Source organism: Cannabis sativa, chromosome 5 (genome assembly GCF_029168945.1).
Source record: "Cannabis sativa cultivar Pink pepper isolate KNU-18-1 chromosome 5, ASM2916894v1, whole genome shotgun sequence".
NCBI classification, from domain to species: Eukaryota; Viridiplantae; Streptophyta; class Magnoliopsida; order Rosales; family Cannabaceae; genus Cannabis; species Cannabis sativa.
In genome coordinates this window covers 67232410-67243938 of record NC_083605.1, presented here as the reverse complement: position 1 = coordinate 67243938, position 11529 = coordinate 67232410, and the positions used below count along the sequence as shown (strand labels likewise).

General features: G+C 32.5%; 1 protein-coding gene across 1 annotated transcript; it reads left to right on the top strand.

The window, feature by feature from the left end:
* The first annotated feature begins 2089 nt into the window (after positions 1 to 2089).
* LOC133038454 (uncharacterized) lies at positions 2090 to 2970 on the top strand. The gene is made up of 2 exons (XM_061116616.1): positions 2090 to 2111; positions 2444 to 2970. The coding sequence occupies exons 1-2, from the start codon at positions 2090 to 2092 to the stop codon at positions 2968 to 2970; spliced, it is 549 nt and encodes a 182-aa protein (XP_060972599.1).
* The last annotated feature ends 8559 nt before the right edge of the window (positions 2971 to 11529 follow it).

Here is an 11529-nt window from a genome sequence, read left to right as displayed (position 1 = left end):
TCTTTATTTCTTTTTTTAACAAGACGGACAACCATGGTTTTTTTTTTTTTTTTTTTGAAGAAAAGCGTGCATATATTGATCAAAAGGAGTTAGACCTCGCGGTCATTACAAAATAAAGAGTTGGGCAAAGAGGAAATAGGGACGGCGCCAAACCTCTGATGGGAAAATGCCCACTTAGCCACATGGTTCAAGATGCTCTTAAGTGTCATTTTACATTTCTCTAAAAATTTCTTTTAATATTTTTCCTAAAATAAAAATTTACAATATTTTCTTCTAATATTTATAGTAATTTTAATTTTATTTTCACATTTAAATTTTTTTAGAAAAAATCATGTATATTTTTTCAAATTTTTAAATAAAATTTCATATAAAATTTTATTTAATTTTTTGTCTTAATATTTAAAAAATATTTTATTTTTATTTTATAAGTATATTTTTATGAATATAAAAAAGAAAATTTTTTAAAAAATTAATATAAATTAAATATATATTTTATATAAAATAAAAATTATTGATGTATTTATAATTTTATTTCGTGTAAATAAAACTTTCCTTATTATAATAATTTTTCAAAATAAAAGTACCAATTCCTCCCCAATTCTGTAAACAATTTTTAACATCAAGTTTACCTTTTTCTATTATAAATTTGACATTTTGATATGTACTACAATCTTTTAATTTTTATTGATTTTTTTAAACTTTTGAAACTAATTTCATATAAAAAATAATACATATATATATATAAATAACAAGCATTATTAAATAATAATTGGGTGTTTGGAATAGGTTAATACTAGCAAGGGAATAGAAATATAAAACATTATTTTTTTTTTATTTTGAGGGTTTAGTCTTGAAATGTTATTCCTTTAGTAATATAACTATCTTTGAGGATGGTAATATTAATATCTTAAAAAAAGAGTGGAATTGAATTATTACCTTTCATTATATTAATTTGAATATTATTTTTGAATTAGTAAATAAATTTAAATACCAATAGTATTATCATTTATTAAAAAGAAAATATTATGATATATATTTTGTTTGTGAGATCGATTTTTTTTAATCGAGTTAACAATAACATATATACGTATTTATTATACATAAATTTTATGTGGATGGTGTACATAAATAACATAGTGATAAAATATATAAAAATATTTATTTTAATTAATAAAAAATACAACAAAATTTAATATTTACTAATTAATAATATTTCTTTAATGAATAATTATTCTATAATTTTTATATATAATTAATATTAAATAGATATAATAAAAAAATTATTTTTATTTTTATTTTTTATAATAATATATAAGAATTTTATACTCAACCAAATAAGAATATAATTACATATTTATACAACCAATTAAATACAATTTACACATTACTTTACAATCATAATATTTTAAACATCTCCTACCAAAAGCCCCTAAAAGAATATTTATGCAATATATTTTCATTATTGATAAATGAAAGTGAACACGAAAATTCAAAGCTATATACGTAGATTTGTTAAAAAAAAAAAAAAAAAAAAACTATATATGTAGATAAGAAAAAAATTGTTTATCTCAATAAAGAAAAATTGAGGTGGAAAGGACACGTGTAAAGAGCGTAGGTGTGGTAAGCAGGGGTAAGACACCTGCGGATGAGTCAAAAATACGTGGCCACGTGTCAATATGGGCCCCGCTAATGAAGGGACGGCCTGATTTCTTGCTCCAGTCACTTTCTTGTACAACTGGCACTCGTCGGTGGCGGTAATATAAATCCCCTAATTTCTTTTTTTATTTTTTTTTCGGATTTTTCCATTTATTACTTTTTGAAGAAATCAATTTCTCCTTTTATTTTTATTTCTCAAAAAAAAAAAAAAAACTACATATTGAACAAATTCAATCAAAAATAAGGAAGTGCACGTGAAAAAGAAAAGTAGTGTCACCTGCGAAAAAGCCCCGAGTCTGAGCCGCATGCATCTCGTGTTAAAAAAAAAAAAAAAAACTATTTCATTTTTAAAGATTATAGCTCAATATATAATTTTTTTTTAAGGAGCTCAATAAATAACTTTTAAATTTAAGTTTGAATAAAATAAAAAACAATGGGCGGATTAGGTGTTGTAGGTATATATGGAGAAATTAGTTTTTCTCCACATTTTTTGAGTTTTTGACATAGATACATAATTAATTTCTTTCGATATTTTCTATAAAATGTGTGATGATATATTAGGTAGAATGGTACTAAGAAAATAATTGAGTTAAATTTGGAGGCTTTCTAGCAACCTAGGTCGAAATACTAATAATTCCATTTCATATGTACAATAACAAATTTTTGGAACAAGGCCTTGATGGCCAAGTTCCTTTGAGCTAGGTGAAATGAGTGAACAATCTACCTGAAAGGTCAATCTAGCTGAGATTATCCCTCTAAATTTGATATGAGCTGGTATTTTAAAAAGTTACTGAATCTAAGGGTGGCAAAACAAGTGATTATCAGCTGACCCTTGCAGTCAAGAGTGGGAAATTCAGTGCTACAAGATTCTATAACCAACAGCTGACAGAGAATAGAGTTGATTTTGCAGGATGGGTTTGGGACAGACTTGTGATTCCAAAACACAGGTTTGTCTATTGGCAACTTCTCAACTCGCTGCTTCTAACTCGAGACAAGCTAGTTAGAATCATGCCAATTCATGACATCAGGTGTCCCGTTTGTGAGCTGAAGGAAGAATCGCATGATCATGTTTTGTTTGATTGCTTGTTTGCTAAACATGTGATTAATCATATTTGGTCTTGGCTTGGTCAAGTTACTTGGCCAACTTCCATCTCTGATCTTTGTGACAGGTGTTTCTTGGCTCGGCATGACATCCAGAACAGAATGATTAATGCAGTGGATGCTGCCACATTTTATCTCATTTGGCAAAATAGAAATAACTGTCTTTTTAACTTGTTTTGTTCTTCCCCACGCAGGATTAGCCAGGATGTGTAGAAAATGATGAAGTCTAGAATTTTATGTTTGGGCCCCTTCAATAGCAGTAGAAAGAATAGTTATTTTATTGATGTAATATCAAACTGGTAGTTGGTTTGTTGTGCCGTTCTTTTTGTTGCTCGGCTTGTCTGGTTGGGGCTGGTTTTGCCTCAGTTGTTCTTGTATCTTGTTTTGGTTTTTTTTGAATAAAATTATTTCTCTTGTTCAAAAAAAAAAATAACAAATTTTTGTTAAAAAATACCTCAAGGGCCTGTTTGAACTCAGGATTGGACTGAAAATAATTTGATTGAATTAGATTAGATTGGACAAGATTAGATTATGTTGAAAATAATTCTATGTTTAGTTTAAGAATAGACTGGACTATTTTATTTATTTATTTATTTACTAAAAAAAACTTAAAATTAAAATAAAAACATATAATAATAAATAAAATAAATAATTTCCTAAAAAAATAAAAAATAATAATAAAAATAATTAAATTATAAAATAAAATAAAATAATGTATCATATACAATCAAATGTATATCATATATATATAATAAAATAATTTATCATATTTATATTTAATAAATAATTACAATAGTATAATGAAAATATTTGAATAATATAAAATTATTTATGCTATATAATAATTTAATTACTAATTTAATACAAATATTATTTTTTTAAAATAATTATGATAGAATTTTTTTAATAATTAAAAAAAAATATATAATTTTATTAGGTTTCTCTTAAAATCAATATAAGTAGCTATTATTTAATGAATATTATTTTGAATTTTAAAAATTTATGTATGATAATCTAAAATTACATATTTTTATTAATTTTCATGAGTAAGTTTTTTATAAAAAATATATGAATAAATTTATAATAAGTTTAGAATATATTACCAAAATTAAAATTTAAAATAATGATAAAAAAAATCTCACCTATATGGGATTATTTATCCCCCCATACTGGTAGGATAAATAATTTCAGACACATGAGATTAGTTAAGTTATTCAGACTTTCATTATGCCTAAACACTAGACTGAACAAATTAGCGTGTCTAATTCAGTCTAATTCTACGTACCAAACAAGTCCCAAAACTAGTATCATTTGATTTTCGTACATTGTCTTTGAGATGTATCAAATAGTGGAACAGTGATCATATATAATAATGTATGCCATTATATATGTATAATTAATTATTTGTTCTTATAGTTTTAATTAAAATGAAAAAGAAGAGAAAAAGAAAGAGTATTTTTATTTGCATACTATGAAGTGAATAATAATATAAGAATAATTTCTTGCTTAAAGAGTGTCTGCCCATGTTCATGCTCTGTGGCCGTTGTTGTCAGTTACCATTCGGTTTTGTGCATTTCACATTCAGTTTCTTCCTTTTATGGTTTAATCTACGTTGTTCTATAGCAGTTCTACAACAGTTAATCTTTAAATTTTTGTATCTTTTCTTCCTTGAGTGTACCAATGGATCCTTTTGTTAATAAAATGAAATCTGCTATCTCCCTAACTGAAAATAAAAGTACAGTTCTTGTCATTGCTGATGATGGTTCTGAGTTTGAAGAGTCTTATGAATTCATTCCAGTGGCTCGTATTCTTACTAATAAGAAAGTGTGGCTAAGTACATTTCAAAGACAAATGGCCGAGCATTGGGATGGTCGTTTCAAGGTGAATATCAAAGAACATCATTCTGGTTTGTTCCTCCTTTACTTTGGTTGTGAAGGTGATCAATTTAGGGCTTTAGACAAGGAGCCACGGGATTTTCAAAATCACCATATTGTTCTCGTACAACCAACTTTGTTGCAAAATGTTACTCTTGAAACTATGATTTACTCTCCATTCTGGGTACAAGCATATCAATTGCCTTTTTTGAGTAAATCTAAAACTTTAGCAAGATCTTTGGCATCTATCCTTGGTGAATTGGTGGCTGTTTATGAAGATTCTTTGAATGAAGGATGGGATCCTTTTCTACAGTTTAGAGTTCGAATTGACATTACGAAGCCTCTTCTGCGAGGAAGAATGATTACTCTGCTCAAAGTCAATGATAAATTTTGGGTTGAATTCTGATATGAACGTCTCCCCGATTATTGTATGGAATGTGGAATAAACGGCCACCTCTATCAGAAATGCCCTATTTTTTTGGAAAAATTGGACAAAGGTGTTGAACCAGAATTGGCTTACGACCCTGCATTGAAGGGTTCAAAACTTCCAACACCATCCTGCGATCGTTACAGAACAAACTTCTTTAAAGGCAATGCTTGGCCTTTACTTACAAGACTAGCACTTAAATCATTAACTGCTACATTGCCTAAATTGCAGACACAATTACAGCCTCAACCACCTACTCTTCTTGTTGGGGAATCTTCAAACCAGGAACATCGTAATCACAATGCAAATTTGTAAAGACCGCCTAGTCTTAATTTAGAAATTAACAGATAATTAGGCTTTAATTATGAAAGTCATTTATTAGTATTGAATTAATTATTTATGATGATTTATTTGAATTCAGAATGCATTTTTATGTCACATATAGAAATTTTATAATTTTACATATTTTGTGTCCGGGAACATTGAAACACGGCGTATGGCTATTAGAATCACATCTTAGTATTTTTAGTATAGAGGGACAATAGTTTAGACATTGGGAATGTCGGGAATAGTCGGGATTTTATAATTTCCCAAAATACCCCTTGGTGCCATTTTATGACTTTTAGTGTGGGAGGGGCAAAATGGTCATTTTGCCCCATTAGTCTTTTTGTCTTTAGTGAATTAAATTTATTATTAATGATCTGATTTTTTATTAGTTATTTTAGCTGAAATTGATTTTAGTAAAGCTAAATTTTATTTCATTTATCTCAAAATAAAAAAAAATAAATAAAAAATAAATAAAAAAAAAAACTAAGAAAGACTCTCTTCCAACCCTCTCTCCTTCTCTCTCTCGAAATCCCTAGAGCAAGCTAGGGTTTGGTGTTCTTTTTGAAATTCAAGCTAGTTTGAGCAAGAATTTGGTGGTTCCAAGTTCTAGGTAAGCTTCTTGTAACTTCTCCTTTAGTTTCTTGAAGTGTAGGAGAATAGTTCATGCATGATTTTGTGATTTTTGTTGCTGTAGATACCATTAGGGTTTGTTATAGTTTTCAGAGGTTAATATATGTTTAGAAATGTTGTTTTGAGCATGAATTAAGGGCTGTTAGTAAGTTTAATCAAGTTTTGAGTTTTAGAACTCAAACTTGGTGCTTTAATGGTGAAAATCGATTCTGAGCTTAGATTATTGTTCTATCACTTGGAATATGTTTATTGGGGTATAATATGCAGGTATGGAAAGTTTGGTTGGGTTTGGAAACGTTTTGGTTAGGGTTTGGAGCTTTGTGGGTTTTCTAGGTAAAACCGGCTAACCGGTTTTACAATGCTTGTAAAATCGGTTACCCGAATTTTTTAGCAGGGAAAACTCGAATTTTTAGCTCGTCGTTTCGCGTCAGTTTCAGGTTTCTAGTTGGTTGATTCCCTGCTAGTTTAGGGTATTGCCATATTAAGTTGCAGTAGATAGGTTTTTGGTTTAAAACCTAAGTCCCAGTTGTGATTTAGCGAGTCGCTTATGCGTGTTGTTATCGATGTGATTTAGGAGCCTATAATTCGCCGAGCAGTTGTTCCATTCAGGTTGACCAGCACACCTGAATTTAGAATTGAGGTAAGATTAGTATAATATCATGCATATATTATTACATATTTAGTGTACATGTTGTTTATGCCTGCTAGATTACATTGATAGTAGTAATAGTATACATAGAGTTGTGCTGATTACTGATAAATGTATGTTGGCTAAAATACTGATCGATTCCGTCACATCATTATGGCTAGAGTATGACTAGCATATTGAGTATAGGCTGACATTATGGTCGATAGTATTGTCTTATGAACGTTCTAGACTCAGTGCCGTGTGGGACACGGGGATTAGGGTTATGATCGGGTGTATGGGCGTCAGGTTATAACCCGGGTTATTTGTATGTTTATGTCATGCTTTTCTTACTGAGTCTGTCGACTCACAGTGCCATCTGTATGTGTAGGTAAGGGCAAGGCTAAAGCCAAGGAGCCGTGAGTACGAGCAGGTGAAGATTGTACATGTCGGGGCAGTTAGGCCTGGAGCGTACGAACTTTGGGACAACGAGGCTTTTGCTGTAAAGTCGCTGGGCGACAAACTTTTATTTATATGTATAGAAAACTTTTAAAAAGTATCTTGTAAACGGGATCCCAAAATTTTATATATGTAATACTTTAAGTTTCTAATTAAATAACTAAATTTTAATTATTCACGATTTTTAATAGCCTCGTTGGTTAGCAATGAGCAGCACAGTACGTTTAAAATCACGCTAACACGCCTATGCTAGTTAGGGTGTTACAAAATTAGTTTAATTTTCCAAGTACTTTGACCAGTGATAATGTTGCTACTTCTACAATTACATCTTATATGTTTCAAGTGGCTAGATCTCAATTGACTTTTTCCACCCATACTCAACAATGCTTCCTTTAATAAAGAGATTGTTGACCCTAATTCTCATCGAGTCATGAGCACGGTTGTTCCTAGCAGTATATTTTCTTCTTCTACAAAAGACAAAGTTAATACATCTGGTATGGAAGCAAGGATTTTTACAACATACCCGCCAATGACAACTCCTCTTCATTGTGGTCTACCGGTTTAGTGGGACCTGTAGGAACTAGAATTCTAGATGGTCCCCAAGAAACCCCACAGAACCAATCTTCCGGTTGGGGAACTCGTCTGCCGATTGGGGCTCTTTTAGGAACCCTAGTTTTTTCCAACTTTGCGATATTTAGGGTATTGCCATGTTATCCATCGATAGAGAAATTTTCGATTTTGATTTTAAGTCCCCAGAAAGTATTTTAGCGTGTCTCTCATTAGAATTATGAATATTGTAATTTAGGGGCCTGAAAAGCGTCGAGCTGCTGTTCCACTCAGGTTGACCGGCACACCTAAATTTGGAAACAAGGTAAGATTAGCATAAAGTATGTACATGTATCTCTATGAATGCATGTTTATATTGTTCACACTACTAACATTAGAATAGTTGTCTTACTGAGCGTGTTAGTACAATGTATGATGTTTAAGGGTATGTTACGGTGTTACCAACACGGGTACAAGTGGGTACGGAGTGCATGTGGTACAACACTCAGTAGCACCGGGAAGTACAATTTGGCCCTACCAACACTAGTACAGAGGTGGTACTTTAGTGCATGTGGTACAAAGGTCATACTTTCGTTAAGAACGTTCTTGACCATTTGGTGAGCCTTGTACATAGGCTCAGGAGGGCCTAAGTACAAGTCGGTATTGCATTGTATATATATTTTATGCATATCTTACTGAGTCTGTCGACTCATCAGTTTGTAACCTTGTATAGGTAAAGTAAAGGCTAAAGCGGAGGAACAGTGAGTTGAGGGCTCGACATTGATTGTACATATCACGACAGTGCAACTTGGAGGGTTCCGTCTTATTGTATTTTGCGTTAACTTTTGCTGTCACTATGTGACCTGTAAAAAAATATATATGTTAAATATACTATTTTCCAAAAATTTTTTTAACTCGGGATCCCGGCTTGTAAAATTATATATACATATATGTATATGTTTATATATGGTTAAAGTCTAAAACAAGTAGTTTTTAAGTGCAGGTTTTACATTACACGACTCTTCTTCTTTGCATCTGTCCCCATAAGGAGAGCCAACTATAAGTCCAGATTGGAGGGCCAAAAGTTTCCTGTCATTAGTCACCTTAATCTTAGCTGCCACCTCCATCATTCGCTGAATGAAACTCTTTAGGCTTTCTCCCACCTATTTTTTGATGTTGGTGATGGATCCCATCTCCATGTCATAATCGCGGGGAGCTATAAACTATTTTCAGAAGGCAGATTGCAAATCCTTCTATGAGTGGATTGATCTTCGAGCCAATCTCTTCAACCAATCTTCATCATACTTGGTAAGAGTCATGGAGAAGCACAAACACTTGGCATCTCATCATCTTATTATATTTGACTAGATGAGTCTTTGGATTTGTGCACCCATCATACAGCTTGATCTGGGGAATCTTAAGGTTCTCTGGGAGCAGAGCTTCTGTAATCCTTCTGATGCATGGCACTGGGTCCTCATCCTCAGATTTGATGAGGGCCCTGCTTTATTTCCAGACCAATCTGTTTGAAGAAACAATTTTCTCTTCTAATCTTTTGGTGTCACTCTCTGGGAGGTCTCTCTCACAGACCCTGTTGTTTAGGTGATTCCTGAGGTCATTACAATGTGGCCTCGCCTTCTCATTTTTTTCTTTTTCATACTTGGCGTCCAAATACCTTCTGAGATCTGCTGTGAACCAACTATCATCAAAATATTGTCCCCTGGTCCCACCGTCCTGGTTAACAAAATCACTAGGGCAGTTTTTCCATCCCTTGGGTTGTAGTACTTTCGTACCAGCCTTTTTTGGCGCAATAAGGCCTTTCGGGGCAAAAGAATGCCCAAGCCCAAAGGCGTCGGTGGTCTTCTATGCTTGAGAAGGCCTGTTGGCTGGATTCATACTTTTCTGAGGAGGTACGGGAGCTGCAAGTTTCTGGGGGTCACCTACTTTTGCCTTCCCCTTGTCCGTAGCAGGAGTAGAGGTTCTAATATTAATAGGGTTTTCTTTAATGTTTCCTATGACACATTCCAATGAGGGTTCTTTATTTGAATCTCCCTTGTCTAGGTATTTTAACTTACTTCAAAGGTAAGCCATCATTCTTTCCGTTTTCCGAGAAAACTTTTCTTGATGGGCTAGTTTTTACTGAGTCTCGAACAACTCCTTGGATACTTGAATCACTTTGGGGTCCCGCTCATAGTGGTAGTTATCTTTATTGTACTCATCTTTAACTTATTCTCCATCGTCATCATCCTCCTCGTCTTTAACATATTGATATTCATGAACACCATCATGTTGTTTGTCAAGGTGGGTCTCTCGATTGTTTGGGTTAAATGTATCCCTTTTTCCCGCATTACTCGGCTGGGTGAGGCTTAGAGACAAAGGGTTTACATCCTCCATAACAACATTGGTTCCAGTAGGAGGGTTATTCTTTAATAATAATTTTTCTTGTAAACACCATGATTGCAGCAAAATTATGGGTTTTAGGTCTTCCTTCAGCTCTCAATGAAAAGCACTAAAATATTTATCGAAGTTTTCAAAAACTAAATATATAGGAGCTAAAGAAATAATTAAATGAAAAAATACATAAGATGGAGATTTTTACATGGTTCAGGTGTTAATTAACCTCAGTCTACGAGTTAGTCTATTAGCCTTTAAGGGCTTATTTGATGAGTTTATAGTATTTTGCAAGAAACCTTAATTTTGTACTCTTAGTTTCTCTCTTGAAGAAGAAGACTTAGAGAAATATTGGCAAAGCTTTGGCTATTTTGGTGGTCATCCCCTTCGTATGGAAATAGAATGGTATTTACAAGCTAAGCGTGCGTATAGACATGCCCATGACCCACCTAGGATTTTTGCTAAAAGACCACTTATGGGATAAATTACATGCAAAAGAAAGCTGACTATTAGGTCCCTTGAAATCAATTATGCTCGTGCCTGTTGCAACTTGACAATTGGGAACCATTGTATGTTGTGGACACGTGTTGCCCAAAGGCTTAACCTTTAAAACTGGAGGGCCTGTGGCACCCAAAGCTTTCACCTTTAAAAGTAGATGTCTAGATAACCATCTTAGAAGAAGGTGGATGAGGTGCGCGTACTACCATGCCTAGACACATGGGACAAGATTTGATCCCGTGTCAGAAAACACATATATAATCGTCACTAGGCGATCTGGATTGCTCCAATGGTAGACATCTGCGACACTCTTAGGTGGTTGATATTTGCAATAGGCCCTTTGAGTACCCATCCAGGTATCAGCTGGACAACTGTCCATGTTTGGACCACTCTAGGTCTAGGAGAGACATTATACCTTCCGCGTCCGAAAAACTAGGATAAGGTAGAGTGGACTTTTGTGTATCCTCTCAACCTTGACTTGTTCCCGCATCTGTGAGGCTTTTTTGCTATAGGTTTTTAATGGGAGATTTTAATTAGTAGGATAAAGATGTAATCTCTTCCATAATAAACCACATGTCGTATGCTTAAAAAGACGGATAACAATAAGCATCACTTAAATGTTACAATAAGAAGTTATGTAGTTGAAGCTCCTAATATATTAAAAATTTCAAATATGTCTTATCTAAAAATCCTAGAAGAATTTAATATGTGTCTTAAGTGATATAAATCAAGGTCGTGTGCACTATATGACAAAGATGTTTGTATGAAATAAAGACATGTAAGTAAATTATTATTTAAAAAATATATATGATTGTTTATGCAATATAAATTCATAAATAACACGTTATGATAGACTCTTGAAGAGTTTTTTGATTATATTATGAATGATTGGAGAGAAAACTTTTATTTCTTTTTGTACATTAAAAAATATTTAATGTATATAGTGTGTTCATAAGTATTAGTAAAGAAGTCCTAAAGTACTTCATATGCATCAAGAA